The 15,976-nt window shown below is 40.7% G+C and overlaps 1 protein-coding gene across 9 annotated transcripts in view; it reads right to left on the bottom strand.

The window, feature by feature from the left end:
* abcc9 (ATP-binding cassette, sub-family C (CFTR/MRP), member 9) overlaps positions 1-15,976 on the bottom strand; it is a 92,380-nt gene that overhangs the window by 56,548 nt on the left and 19,856 nt on the right. For all 9 annotated transcript variants that reach the window (XR_005638175.1, XR_005638176.1, XR_005638177.1 and 6 more), the window contains exons 9-16: positions 13,352-13,516; positions 12,107-12,262; positions 11,878-12,012; positions 11,103-11,265; positions 10,888-10,928; positions 10,590-10,732; positions 10,032-10,140; positions 6,259-6,366 (exon numbers count right to left, since the gene is read on the bottom strand). Coding sequence is in view for 6 of the 9 variants with exons in the window: in XM_039792019.1 (XP_039647953.1) it covers positions 6,259-6,366; positions 10,032-10,140; positions 10,590-10,732; positions 10,888-10,928; positions 11,103-11,265; positions 11,878-12,012; positions 12,107-12,262; positions 13,352-13,516 (1,020 nt within the window). In the remaining 3 variants the exon portion in view is untranslated. The remainder of the gene's footprint in view (positions 1-6,258; positions 6,367-10,031; positions 10,141-10,589; positions 10,733-10,887; positions 10,929-11,102; positions 11,266-11,877; positions 12,013-12,106; positions 12,263-13,351; positions 13,517-15,976) is intronic.

Here is a 15,976-nt window from a genome sequence, read left to right as displayed (position 1 = left end):
AAAAGTAAAAGTACTGTGTGCACAGATAGCTCAGTTGGTAGACCGGGCGCCATATATATATATACATATATATATATATATATATATATACATACATACATACATACATACATACATACATACATACATACATACATACATACATACATACATATATATATATATATATATAGCGGTTTAGTCCTCAACACAGCGGTGCAGGGTTCGACTCTGACCTGCAGCCCTTTGCTGCATGTCATTCCCCCCCCTCTCTCCCCTTTCATGTCTTCATCTTTCCTGTCAAATAAAGGCCTACAAAATGTTCTTAAAAAAAGTAAAAAGTACTCAATGATCCAAACAAAAAAGTACTCAATGATCCAAACAGTTCTGTCAAATAAGTGTTTAATCGTCTAATAATTTCAGCTGGACTCGTAGGCTGTTAGAATTGTTGGGTAGCTTAATTTATAATAAAATAAATAATAAATAAAAGATGTGATAAACTCGGTGTGTGTGCAAAGATCTTCATTTGTAAAGTAACTAAGGCTGTCAGATGAATGTAGTGGAGCCAAGAGACTTGTAACAGGCCCTCATATCTAATCCCTGTTCAGTGATCTATCACCCTGCTTCCTGCTAGGACCTTGTTTACATTCCTCCCATCTGTTGCTTTTATTTGTTTATTTTATGTTTATTTTATCTGACAATCCCCCAGCCTTTTCTCCACTGTTCGCTTCTCCCCATGACACAGATCCCAAAAGGCATCTTTGAGATAAAAAAAAACAACAAAAAAAACAAAACATCTTTGTTCCTTTGTAAGCAAATATTCAAGAGGAACTTAAAACTCACATTTCAAGTTGGTTTTGGTGGTTTGGACATTAGACATCGAAATCATTATCTCGTAAGATATTTTCAGGTACATCTGAAAATGTCGAAGTTCCCTGAGCATAGGTACCAGTTGCCATCATCATAGTTAAAACAACTGATAAACAAACACGTGGGAAAATGAAGATCGGGGCCACGGTTACTGAGAAAAGATTGTCAAAAGCAGGACAAGGTACAAAAACGGAAAGCAAGATCTGATGCTATCAACTACAAAAAAAGACAGGGGAGGAAAAAGAGAATGGAAGTGGAGAGGAGATAATGTAAAATAGGGAGTGAAACATGAAAATAAGTTACTATAAATATGGGGTTACATGTGGGGTGACTGCTGTATGATCAAAGAACAATTATCTAATACAACGTTTAAGAAGCTGCAGGAAATGGCCCCGAATAGTTGTGTTCACAAGCTACTTTTAATACCACTTAGGATGAAAAGCAGATTCCCATATGAAATAACCACAAAATGCAACAAACAATCTATTTTAAAGCCTTCATGGTCACGGTTCAATAAACAGTTTCCATTCAACTGTTAAAAAGCGAATTTTAGGGTGCCCGGATAGTTCAGTTGGTGGAGCACGCGCCCATATGCGGAGGTTTACTCCTCGACTTCGGGTTCGACACGACCTGCGGCCCTTTGCTGCATGTCATTCCCCCCGCCCCCTCTCTCCCCTTTCATGTCTTCAGCTGTCCAATCAAAATAAAGGCCGAAAACGCCCAAAAGCATTTACTTAAAAAAAAAAGAAGAAGCTCATTTTAAGCCAACTTTTGAAATATTTCTATCAACTGGTTTGGAGCGAAGAAACGAGGCTACAGCAAAGTTTGGTCAGAAGTGATCACTACAGGCCAATAAATAGAAGAAGTAGAGGTCGCTAACCGCAAACAAAACAACTCCCCTTGGCCATCTAATTCAATTCAATTCAATTTTATTCATAGTATCAAATCATAACAGAGTTATCTCGAGACACTTTACAGATAGAGTAGGTCTAGACCACACGCTATAATTTACAAAGCCCCAACAATTCCAGTAATTCCCTCAAGAGCAAGCATTAGCAATTATCTAACCATCCACGGAAGAAAAAATTGAGAGGTCTTTAGGAATTTGGTTTAATTGGGCAAGTTTTAATGTGATGTTTGTTGGTGGTAGGGCGCGACCGTCCCCTCGTACGTTGTTGCTACTACCAGACATGGTTTTGCACGTTTAAAGGAATATCCTGGAAGACGCCTACAGCGGAAACATCCGATCAGTCATGTGAGATAAATGTTTGCTACGTCAGAACTTCTGTGACAGTGGCATTTTCTCATGTAATGTAGAATTTTTTAGAGATTGATCCTGTGATGTAAAATTGTGTTGCATGTATTTCGTACAGGAAACATTTTTGTACTCATGTCTTTGTATTGTTGTCTTGTTTATTTGTATGTTGTTTGAATGTTTTTTTATTTATTTATTTTGCACTCCTGACTGCACGTCAAGTTTCCCATTTGGGATAATAAAGTGATTGAACTGAACTTTTCATATTCCAGTTAGAGCATCCCTTTTTTTTTCCCCACAAAGGCAAAAAACGAGCGCAAAAAAAAAAAAAAAAACATTCGCGCAATTGAGAAAGTTTTATCGAATTTTGCTGTTTCCATACAGCTTTTCCAATGCGATACTTCAAAATGTAAAAACAAAAACTTGTTTATGGCAACGCGGCTTATGAACCCTTATCCAAACCCACGGTGGATACAAGACGTCACCCAAATCCACGTCGGGAGATATATTTGCATTGTGCCAATAATACACTATGTGGCAAAAGCATGTTGTCACACATGTCCATATAGAGTACGTCTGTGTACTTTGGGATCTGGGGTGTTTTTCCTGGTTTGGGCATCATGTGGTTCAGGTCCTAACTGTGTGGCGGCATTTGGAAGTCTATCCATCTTTAATGTTGTCATCCTGATTGTCCGTGCTGTCATTTCACAATGTCGGTGTATTCTGTACAGACTCCATCTATTGCATGTCCGTCTGTCCAGAGAGATGGATCCCTACTCAGTTGCTCTGAGGTTTCTTCCATTGTTTCCCATTAAAGATTTTTTTTGGGGGGGATTTTTTCCTTATCTGAATCAAGGAATTAATGACAGACGGTGTCGTATTCTGTACAGATTGTTAAACCCTTAGAGGCAAATTTGTGATGTGTGTGGTGGATCTTCCGCAAACACCATGTTGTGGTATGATGAGACTTACAGTGCGGATCCACTTTGGCAACACGACTGAAGCGTGGTGTCGCGACGTAATAAATCCATGGTTGATGCTCCACACCCTGGACTGGCAGCTGATTGGACGAACGTGGGTCTGGCTCCTCCCGGATTTCAAAACGACCATAATGGAGGCTCGTTGAGAATACAATCTCGTATTTTACGAAAATAGTTCACCGAAACGTGTTTCTGAAAACATTTTAAGCGAGAAATAGGTCGTGCAGTTGCTGATTCTGTCTTCATTTCAGACGGTCAGTTTGAAAGATTTTCGTCTACTTCTATTGGATAGTCGCGTCGCGTTCAACGGATTCAATTGCATAAAGATGGGCATCGGCCAGCTTTTTGACCTACAGCATTTTTTCAAATGCAGCGCCGCCTTCCCGGGATGCAGGTCAGGGGACAAGAATATTCGGCCAGTCTCTAACAACCAAACCTCTTCATGTATAACGGTTTGTCTATCTGCAGAGTCAGGGAATCTGCGTAGGCAGCTAGTTGATTAGGGAATTTTTTGTCTCAGGGCTGTCTCCTTTTGGAGGTCGGTGGGCCAGCCACATGATTTAGTATCTGTGTTAACGGCACCTGCAATATCTTTGTTTAAGGTTCGGCTAAAGGTAACGCCTCCAGCATGAGTTTAAATACACCTTCAGGAAGACAGGAACCTCAGAGAGTTGGGACGGCACTGCACAATAACACATTGTGGTTAAACTGTACTGCCTGCTTAATTGTCTCCTCATTTGAGTGTTCATTAAAAGCTTCTGTGTAAGTCCTAAGTCTCCCGAACCTTCTTCACGTATGTGAATGAGTTGTGCTGCTCCTGAGTGTTTCCTTAACAATGTAATGTGATATTGGGCTTTATAAATAAAATTGAGTTGACCTTTTCCTGTTTAGTATTTCTGGAGTGGAAGAACTTGATGATCGGGCTGCACAGAGTCACATGTCCACATACTTTTGCCCATGTGGTGTATAAGAAAAGTTTTTTTTTTATTAAATACTTAAATTGATGAGCTGATGAATCCTACCCTGGCAACAAAGACTTTGTTTAGCATGGAACACCCAACTCTCTCTCTCTCTCTCTCTCTCCGTCTCTCTTTTTTTAATTAGCGGACCGCCGTCTGGTCGGTAGCGTCACTCCACAGGGATGAGACAGGAAGGGCAGCCTTCACAGAGGGACTGAGAAAATGTTGGACACATTCACAAGGCCCTTTAAGGGGCAACGAATTCTCGTGTGAATCCTACACATCCTGAGAAGACAGACAGTACACACGCACACACACAGACACACACACACGTATGATTCCACGCACCCACCAATGACCCATGGATGTACAAACCAAGCCAAGATATGAAACAGATGTTGACAGAGTTAAATAAATGATGGTATTAGGGAGCAGCTGGTACGCGTCTATGTATGTGTGAGGGCTAAGGACCTCCTCATATGGATAAAACACTTGGTATTGATCTGTACTGTCAGATCAATACCAATCCATGTTGTTTAATGAGACGTTACTTTGTATATCTCTCATTAACTCGTCCAAAACACATCCGAAAGTGTGATTGTCGGACTTCTTTGAAAGCGGGTAAACTAATCATGTTGTCGACATGACGTGGCCTGTGAATCAGGCCGATTTAGTTGCATCAAAAAGTAATGATCTTAATCACAAGGTGTTTTCATTATGTTGTCAATGGCACCCTGTCTGGGCTCATTCATTTAGCTTTTTACTGTTACAAAAAAAGATAATAAATGGCAGCAAATCATGTTCATGTTTTTAAACATCCCAAAAAATTGGAATGCAACCACTATGTACTTGTCATTGTCTTCTTGAATAACTTTTGAGTGTGTGGGTACAAAATATCGAGATGAAACTCAATTCAAACCAACCTGCTCCTTTTAGAAAATCTGGTATTTTTTGTTAAAAACCAGTAACAAATGAAAAAGATAAGCCATGTTCTGATCTTGCTTTTACATTCTCATGTTTTCTTTCCTTTTATTTATTACCCTCTCTTCAATCTCCACTTCTATCAAACCCATCCCTATGTATACTAAACTTGTCTATCCCCCAAGGCCTGAGAAGTGCCAGGCAGCAGTCTGGAAAGCTGAGTTCATCGCTTCTGAATGTGCTGCCTCTAGCCGCCTCTCTCAGCGTCCGACATAGAAAAGCCTCTTGGACGTCAATCAGTCTGACATCAAGACCAGGTTTTCCGTGGTTCTTTTACAGAGCTGGTTCTGATCTCTCGTATCCAAAATTCTTTTCTAAACACTTAAAACAAAGACGTCTAAAGGGCCGTCCACACCTAGAACAATAACTATAACGATAACTCTAAATATATAGTTTTAAAAATTGTCCTAACTCAAGTGGATGGTGGTGTCAGTGGACAGTGGTGAACAATAGAAACACCAACAGCCAATCAAATCCATCTGAGTTTACAACATGGCACAGCATGTCACAGAAACCACTAAGAGTGAATCTTGTGTTTTGGACATTCATCATCATACATATAGTTATCGTTCTTGGTGTGGATGGCCCTTAAAGTGCTCATATTATGCTCATTTTTAGGTTCATAATTGTATTTAGAGGTTGTACCAGAATAGGTTTACATGGTTTAATAAAAAAACAAACAAAACATATTTCTGTTGTATTGCACGTTGCTGCAGCTCCTCTTTTCACCCTGTGTGTTGAACTCTCTGTTTTAGCTACAGAGTCTCACTTCTGTACCATCTTTGTTGGGAGTCACACATGTGCAGTAGCTAGGTAAGGACTACTAGCCAGTCAGAAGCAGAGTATGAGGGCGTGCCACGCTAGCAGCTAGGCGAGTATTATAACGTGTGTTACAAAGTGACCATGTTTGTCTCTGAAGTAAAGGCTGGACTACAATAGAGCTGTTTGGAGCAGTTGGTGAACAGTGGTTTCTGTTGGAGATGGTAAGTCCCTTTGGGGGGGACTTTGGGACTTTTTCACTTTGTAAACCTATAACGTGCACAAAAAAAGATACACAACACAATAAAGGAAAGGGAAAAAGCCAAAAAGCATAATATGAGCACTTAAAAATCTTATATTTCTTTAACTTTGGACACTGGTAGTTACGTTCTTGGGGTCTTTGACAGTTCATACTCTTTTTCTGTCCTTACCCCCCGAGCAACCATTTCCCCAACACGTGAACTTTGACCCTGACCTTTACAGCCACATCCTCCGTCTCCGTGGGTCTCATCTGTCGCCGGGTCGGCTGGTCGTAGTTGTCCATCTGGTAGCGCATTGGCTGCTTCCTGTTGATTGCTTTGGTCTTGAGGGGGATATGAAAAAGAGACGTATTTGAAGTTAACATTCAAATAAACTTAAGACTCTGCTGCATCCGCTTCAGTTCCTTGGGGAGAAGAAGAAGTGCGGGGGTTCCCTCTGATATAAGCCTGGAGGATGATGTTGCCCCAAAGGGTTCAATTCCCACTGCGAGCACATTATCCTGTTCTTCTTATCCAGACACGCCACACACACAAACACACTGAACATTGGGCTCTCTGTCCTGTTATCTCTGTTGTGTGTCAGCTGTACATTTGTTATAAGTAGCAAGGCTAAAGGCTACGTTGTGTATATTCATGTCACTTGCCACATTATTGAAACCATGAAGCACAGGGCTGCACAATATGAGGAAAATATGCGATAAAGTTGCAGAATATTACTTGCGATAGATAAACAGATCTTAAAGTGTGCTCAGTTCTGCCTTTCTGTTGCTTTCAGTATTCTGCTAAAATACAACAAATGCTTGTTGAATTCAAAAACGAATGAAAGGAAATCATTTCCGCCATTCTTTTATTGAACAAATTGAACATTGAATTGAAAAAAAAGGGCAACACTACTACATTATAAAGTGCAGTTCTCTACTGATATTTTCTTTCAACTAACAAAAGAAATCTCGGAGTGTCTTTCGCGATGTGTATATTGTTGATATTGCGAAGACGATATAAAAACGACATATTGTGCAGCCCTAATTAAGTATACATCAGGGTACGGCAGCCGGATGTAATTAAATTGCTGCTTTTCTTGAGCATTAATACAGGAAGTGGTGCTTTTACATTTCCACTTGATTTGGGGATAAATGGGTGAAATGGGTACTGATAGCTATACCTATGAAAACATTAGGTTACAGAAAGTCTCATTACTTGCTGCACTGTTTGATTGATTGATGTTGTAATATTATGGAGAGCACAGTCCAATAACAACACAGCAGTGGCCAATTTTAAAAATTAGAGTCTTGAAATTACCACTTTGAGTTTGTAATGGCTTCATAAAGGAAACATAAAGCAGCTGCAAATGGAGCTTTCATGTTGAGTAGAAGTAATAAAATTATGAAAATGACAACCAGAAAAAACCAGGGCCAATATTACTGTTTGCATTGAAGCATACTAAATAATGAATACATTTCTATATCTCTCTGTCTCCCTCTCTCCCAACTGGTCACACCCACCAAGAGCCAGGGTCTGTCCGAGGTTTCTGCCTGTTAAAAGGAAGTTTTCCCTCGCTGCTGTCACACCAAACGCATGCTCTTGTGGAAATTGTTGGGTCTCTGTAAATTATAGAGTGTGGTCTAGCCCTACTCGGTAAAGTTTCCCAAGATAACTTCTGTTATGATTTGACACTATAAATACAATTGAATTTAAAGAAATAATCCATTGTAAATATGTTGTGTTTTGTCATTATGCCTTCAATTTTGAAAACCAATAAACCTCTACAGAGTTCTGTGAGTGGCTCGGCTCTGTGGTCTGACTGTCCACTTCAGACACTGTGTCAATTCCTCTGCAACATAATAGCCGCCATGTGACTCAGTCGGCTGAAACCTCAGACAGCCACAAGATTAACAAAGTCAGGGCTGCAGTTCACTGGGCGGTGATGTTCTGTAACCCCCCCCCCCACCCCCACTGCCACAGAAACATAACAATTAGCCCTGAGAGAATAACATGACATATACTATGAGTAAAGTAACACTTAATGTCAATATCACTCTATATCACACCATATCAATTCTGTCAAATGTCCTTGCCACGTGAGTATGTGGATGTTTTAACTATTCCGCCACTTTGCTCAGCCAAGCTTATGTTGTGTTGCCTCTTGCGTTCCGTGTTATGCTGTAGCAACGCGACTAGCCAATCACAGTCCACCCTGAACCAATATGGCATGTTGTTGTACTCGCTCAAAGCTAATAACGTCACTCTCTCACTCGCTCTACCACACGCTCCCCACACACACACATGCCGGCCCTACTATTCTCTTAAAGAGATCGACGCACATGCCAACGCACAAGTATAAACTTCAGGCCACCCACGTAGGCTACGGCGAAAGCTCTGCGTGGAGCCTCCGCAGAACCATAAATCACGCCTACGGCGTAGGGTCGGTATCTCCATGTACCTATGTGCGTACGGCATCGATTTAACGCAGAAGCATAAATTGGCCTTAAGGTTTGTCCATGTCCTGGATGTAGAAGGGACCTGGGCCATTGGCAGCACGGTAGGCAAGTACCAGTGACTTATGTATGTGTTATGGAATCTCTTTATTGTCTTGATTCCGCCATCAGAAACAAAATTTTTCTATTAAAAGCTTTTTATTAACCTAAGTATAAATAAGCCACTGACAAGATTTTTTATTCTTTTTAAACGCCCAGTGGGTTTAATGTTTTCTCATTTCTCAAAATTCACTTATACGAATGTACTAAATGCTGTGCTGCCAGTCACAGGAATCGTGCGTCATTGCACATCGCTGTCTAAATACGTGAAGATCCCTTGAGGATCCCTTGGATCTGCTCATTAGGCTCTCGCTCTCCCTTAACAACCTGTTAAAGCAACCTGTCCTCCAAAGCGGAAAAGACACAAGTTACCTGGAGTAACATGGAAGGAATGTGTGCCGTGTCGTCTGGCACGCCTCACTGATCCAAACCCCCTGTCCACGAGGAAACTCTGGCTGTTAAATTCAGCACATTAAAGCGATTTGTTGGCACCCTCAGTGTGCTTTAGTTAACACCATCTGTTTTTAATACAAGATACATGTTTGGATTTTGTTTGCAGTTTGAAGCGCTTCGTTGCTTACAAGTCATTTAATTTCATGTGCCTCAGACCTAAATTGAAGACAGTCTTTGCAGCAGGTTCAACAACTGATGTCAGGTCACAGATTATAATAAATGTATGTGTTCTAGCCTGACAAGCCTGACAAGCCAGACCCACATCAAGATGTTAGGTCTGGGAACTCACCATTGGCAGGGCTCAATCTGAGGGGCGGGATAAACGGTTGTCTTTCAAATTCCCTCTGCACTCATAGCCAACCAGAGCAACGCTAGTTGATAGATTCAACTTTTGCCGTATCCGGTCGGCAAAACTCTGAACACATCTTCCTTTTTTAAGTCTTCCAGAGTCGCGGCCAAAGCCAGTTTGAAAGACGCCAGCAGCAGCAGTCATCTTCTTTGCTTTCAAGTAGCAAGGAATTCACGCAGAATCGTCGCAACTCTGCCGTCCTTATGTTAAGCCCGCCCACCGACTCTATACATGATGTGATTGGCCTGACCAGAATTTGGTTTTTCCAGCTCGCAAGCCAATGGAGAGTTGCTAGACTGACCCTGGCTGCAAATTACATTTGCTGCCGCTAGGGTGCGTCTAGATTTCTAGGCTAAATGTGTTCTGCTTTTCGAAACAAAGTCTGACTTCCTGTCTGCAGACGAACCAATGCAGATTTTTAACAAATGGTCCTTGTCCCTTCTGTAGCACCATGGGCACTGGAATTGTATTATACATTTCAAGAAATTTGGCCTTTTTGACTTCTTGGGTCTCATTTTTATGGTTTATGGTTCGATTTCAATCATCACAGTAGATACAGTTTTCCTGTAAAATCCTGCCTAGCTATGAAATGAAACTTATTGCCCATGTAATGCTCCATTTTGTTGAATAATATGGTTTCATTAACACTTACCACCCCCAGGTGTTTCTTTCCTGCTTCCATGGAAACAGACGTGTCTCCATTTCTCCAGCTGTCGTCTCCAATTTCGTCACTCTGAAGAAACTCGCTGAGCTTCTGGACACTGTGAAAAAACACACACACAAACACACACCACACACACACACACACATCCCATGAGTAAGTGTGATTCTGACGGTACCAATAGCAGTAATCTCTCAGGAGTTTAGAGTTTCTCTTCACTGCTGTCAGGTTTCCTCCATGTTCTATTAATTAGATTTACCAGAGGAACCATATCTATATATATCTATCTATATATATCTAGTTTGTGGCACCGCATCTCCAGGATGTCTTCCTTGTTTGTTAGAAGCATGCTGCATGCTTATTGGCTCACTGACACTGATGAGATTTACTACTTAGGTACTGAAATTGGGTATTGAATGACGTGGCATCTTTGTACTTTAAACGCAATTCGGTCGGTGCCTAGACGGCGTTGCTTGCGGTATGCTGCCCTAATTCAGAATGAATACGACATAAAGCACAGTAGAAGAACCATTTTTCACAGACACTCACCTGACCAGCGCCTTGACAGCAAATCTGACCACAGTGGAGAGCAGGAAGAGAGGGGTGACCAGGATGTGGAACAACGCCAGCGCTGCGAAGGCCTCCGAAGGATTGGGACCGGTTTCAGCGAAGAAGTGACGCACCACAAACGTCTACGAGACAACATTTTGAGTTCAGTCAGTTTTGAACTGACCAATCATATTATAGTTAAAGAAAGCAACAACAACAAAAAAGCAAATAGAAGAATTTAAAGGACTTAAATTTGTAAATTATGGTCTTGGTAAAATTGTGGTTAAAAGTGTCTTACCGCAAGAACGGCAGCAATGGGAATAGCAGCATTCATGAAGACTGCACAGAGATAGAAAGCAGCTTTCATTTAACTGTGCTAATGAAAGCAGAAACCATTATTTAATAATAAAAAAAATGGGGACAAGTTTTTTTTTTTTTGCAATCCTGATAAAGAAAAAAGGAATCTACTTGGCATAATTCAAACTCAGGTCATAGATTTAGTTTCTATCCTACTAGACATTGATGTGTAGAAGGCGAAGGTCTTGAGGCTCTTGAGCTCTTTGCCTCTGGTGTCCTCCACGCTGTCGCAGAAGATATTCTCCCAGGCATACAGCTTCAGCAACTTGATGCCCTTTAGGATCTCTGTGGTCTTTTTCAGACGATCCGTAGAGTGTTCCTGAACAAGAGACGGGGGGCAAAAACCTGTGTTAACCTGTCCTATAATCAACTCACATCACTAGACATTGTATTTCAACTATTTTACCATCTTATTAACTTGTGCCGTAATAAAGGTGGTTGAACGGCGCAGGAAGATGGCTCGGGTCTGTGTTGCTTGGCTGTGTTTTGATGCTTGCGTGGCTTCTTATACTGAATAGGGATACTGTTGATGTGTAACTGTGCTAATGTCTTGCTGCTTCCTGTAGCTCTGCATGGCTTACCGAGAAGGCTTATTTGTTGCTCTGGCTGTCTGTATGGTATCTTGTTGACTTCTGTCTGTATATTTAACCTGTACTAATGTCTTGCTGTTTCCTGTTGCTCAGGTCTAAAATGATCTGGCCAAAGGACTACAGTTGAAAATTAGCACCGGCAAATTTACAGAAATGTTGATTAATGTGTGTTGTCCTTCATAAAATAAAGAATAAGAATAAGACATAATAGTTACCAACTGCTGTAAAATAATAGATTTACATCATGAAGTTTTGTGATTCCCCCCCCCCCAAAAAAAAAAAATTAAATAAAACCTGCAAAGAAATCTGGAGGAAACAAATGATAAAGGTAAACTGCTTACTAGTGTGCTTTTTTGTGTGTCTGCCAGCTTTGTAGCTATTCGGTACTGGACTGGAGCCAGCAGAACTATCACAGATGCTCCAACCAAGGCACTGCAGCCCAACAAATAGTAGAGCAGGATCACTCCCATCACGATCTGCAAATTAAAGACGGGACAAGTCTTCACTAAAACATCACTATAGAAGATTAAATGTGGCCAGGAACGGTAATGGAGATCCAGTTCAACGTACCTGTACAGGCATGGCCCACAGGTTGGGGCAGAGGAAGAGGAACCACATCAGCTGGTTGGTCTCTATAGCAACCAGGTTGTTGATCTGCCCTAGCGTCATCTCCCCCATGGACATGTTGGAGGTGGACAGACGCAGGATTTTGTTGTAAATCATCGCCTAGTTAATGAAACAGACATGTAAACAATTACACTTAATGAAAAGGCAATATATATGTGTATATATATATATACACACATACATACATATATATATATATATATATATATATATATATCACACCACATACATATATATATATATATATATATATATATATATATATATATATATATATGTCATGATAGAGAGGACACCGCATTCACGTTGCAAAGTAATCTACCAGAAATGTGAGCTTGTATTTCATTAGCAACAGATTATGAAAATCTGCTACAGAAAAGGTCCTTCCTTGAAGCACAACTCAATTTTCCATAATCATAAAGCCAGAAGAAATCATTATAAACAGAGGTAATTGTAGCAAAGAAGTACATCGCTTATGTCCTCATAAAACAATAAAACAAACAAATGTCAGCCAGCTCACCTAATAAACAAAGCCTGTCCTCTGGATATAATAAAAACATTTTAACTAAATGTGTCTTGGACTCTGAAATGAAATTTGTAGACCTTTTCAAAGTAACACCTGAGTATTAGGGGTGTTGAAATTAATCTTTGCATTGATGCATCGTGACCGACCATAATCGATAATTGCCTACTGATGTCACGTGTTGATTTTCCGTTTTTTTTGTGTATGCTGTCCGTTGTGTTCAGACTCCGCTACATTCAGGGATTGTCTTAGAAGATAGGGGGGCAATGAAAACTCTGTTGCCCAACCCCTCCGTTGCTCTGATTGGTTGTAGGTCTATCCAATTGAGTGCAGAGGCATTTTCTTTCCTGGTTCGGTTGAAACACACCCCATAATCACAGACCAATCAGCATCAGACTCATACTCTGACTAGAATCTGAGTATGACGACGTCAGGCTAATAAAAAAAGGGAGTTCATATATATCTGACTGCTTGAATTTGGTGATGAAAACCATGTGTAGCGATATATAATAATATTGAGGAGGTGAAGCACCATGATGCAACGTGATATGGAATCGACTTGAATCGTTGACAGGATAATCGTAAACGAATCGTGAGACCAGTGAAGATTCACGCCCCTATTGAGTGTGGAAACAGAAGTTACATTTCCATGACGTTTCACTCACCAGCAGGGCTCCGCGCAGGTTGATGCCCGTTTCTATGGTGACGTAGTACGAGGCCTGCAAGAAGGTCCTCTGCAGGACCAAAGCCAGGAAGAGAAGCACAGCCAGGACTGAGGTGTTCTGCAGCAGCTCAGTGGTAGACATGAAGTACACGCCTAAATATATCTCCTACAACAGAGCACACACACACACACACACACACACACACACACACACACACACACACACACACACACACACAAGAGATACATTAACATCCAGTTCTTCTTAAAGGTTGCACGCAGGCCAAACTTGTATAAGGTGTCACATCTCTTGTCTACTCCGTGTGCACATTGAAGAGAACCACTTGTATGAATATTAGGGGTGTCACGATTCTTCAAATCCCCAATTCCATTCGACTTTCGATTTTAAAGGTCCCATGACATGGTGCTCTTTGGATGCTGTATCTGCAGTCTGTTTTATATACAGTACAGGCCAAAAGTTTGGACATACCTTCTCATTCAATGTGTTTCTTTATTTTCATGAAAATTTACATTGTAGATTCTCACTGAAGGCATCAAAACTATGAATGAACACATATGGAATTATGTGCTTAACAAAAAAGTGTGAAATAACTGAAAACATGTCTTATATTTTAGATTCCTCAAAGTAGACACCCTTTGCTTTTTTTGATAACTCTGCAAGCCCTTGGTGTTCTCTCAATGAGCTTCATGAGGTAGTCACCTGAAATGGTTTTCACTTCACAGGTGTGCTTTGTCAGGGTTAATTAGTGGAATTTTTTCCCTTATTAATAAAAAAAGCAAAGGGTGGCTACTTTGATCTAAAATATAAAACATGTTTTCAGTTATTTCACACTTTTTTGTTAAGTACATAATTCCATATGTGTTCATTCATAGTTTTGATGCCTTCAGTGAGAATCTACAATGTAAATAGTCATGAAAATAAAAAAGGAAACGCATTGAATGAGAAGGTGTGTCCAAACTTTTGGCCTGTACTGTAGACCTTAGTGGTGCTCTAATACTGTATCTGAAGTCTCTTTTATATAGACCTTAGTGGTCCCCTAATACTGTATCTGAAGTCTCTTTTATATAGGCCTTAGTGGTCCCCTAATACTGTATCTGAAGTCTCTTTTATATAGACCTTAGTGGTCCCCTAATACTGTATCTGAAGTCTCTTTTATATAGACCTTAGTGGTCCCCTAATACTGTATCTGAAGTCTCTTTTATATAGACCTTAGTGGTCCCCTAATACTGTATCTGAAGTCTCTTTTATATAGGCCTTAGTGGTCCCCTAATACTGTATCTGAAGTCTCTTTTATATAGGCCTTAGTGGTCCCCTAATACTGTATCTGAAGTCTCTTTTATATAGACCTTAGTGGTCCCCTAATACTGTATCTGAAGTCTCTTTTATATAGACCTTAGTGGTCCCCTAATACTGTATCTGAAGTCTCTTTCCCAAAATTCAGCCTTGGTGCAGAATTACAGCCACTAGAGCCAGTCCCACAATGAGCTTTCCTTAGGATGTGCCATTTCTGTGTATGTAGCTATTGAGGAGGAGAGAGGGGGGAGGAAGGTGGAGGGTGGGGGTGTGGCCTTGACCAACTGCCACTTTGCTCGTTTGAAAGCCGTGATGTCTCTCTTTCTCATGGGTGGGCCAAATTCTCTGGGCGGGCAAAGCAGAGAAAGGAGAGGTAACCTTCCAGATCGGCCCATCTGAGCTTTCATTTTCCTCAAAGACAGAGCAGGATACCCAGGGCTCGGTTTACACCTATCACCATTTCTAGCCACTGGGGGACCATAGGCAGGCTGGGGGAACTCATATTAATGTTAAAAAACCTCATTAAGTGAAATTTGAATGCCATGGGACCTTTAAGGTCTTGATTCGATTCAATTTAAACTTTGGACAGAAATGCCACAATAAGAGCCACAAAACGGTACGGACGCTATTCAATATCAGTGGTTGGTTGTTTTTTTTTGTCATTTTATTTTGCTAATGTAATGGTCTGCCTCTGAAGAATGAACTGCGCTGAGCAGGGGCTCTCACGAAGGATGCAAAAAAAAAAAAAATACTCCCTTTCCAGGTTAATTAAGGTGAGCATCTGCATCACAGGTTCTACACAGAAAGGCCTGGAGGAACTTTATCAGAAGCAGATGCTAAGAAGGGTTGAATCTATCTAGTTCTCATCCCTTAAAGGCTGAATTTCAGATGTTGCCATCTGGATCACGCTTTAAACTCCCAAAACTCGGAACCAACAGATATAAACAAACACTCTTTTGTACCTGCAGCCATTCTATTTCTTAATTCTATAAAAGAACCATAGATAAAGTATTGACTTACTATTTTTATTGTTTTTAACTATGCCTGCAAGGTAGGCAATCTCTGCATTGTGTGTATGATTGTGTGTGATTTGTACCACACTATCTGCTGCACAACAAATTGCCCCATCGGGGGACAAATAAAGTAACTTGAACTTGGCAGAAAGAGACAAGAAGAAAAATAGATGTAAGAATATTTACTTTCTTGCCATTTTGTGAGCTTAATTTGGTTATTTGTTAGACTAAAAAAAGCTAAGAGAGCAGGTGGAACATAGCGAACTTGCCGCTCAAACACATCTCCCAGCTAAAACTA

Source organism: Perca fluviatilis, chromosome 23 (genome assembly GCF_010015445.1).
Source record: "Perca fluviatilis chromosome 23, GENO_Pfluv_1.0, whole genome shotgun sequence".
In the NCBI taxonomy this organism is placed as follows: domain Eukaryota; kingdom Metazoa; phylum Chordata; class Actinopteri; order Perciformes; family Percidae; genus Perca; species Perca fluviatilis.
The sequence above is the reverse complement of the archived record's forward strand: the minus strand, read 5'-3'. Positions and strand labels throughout refer to the sequence as shown.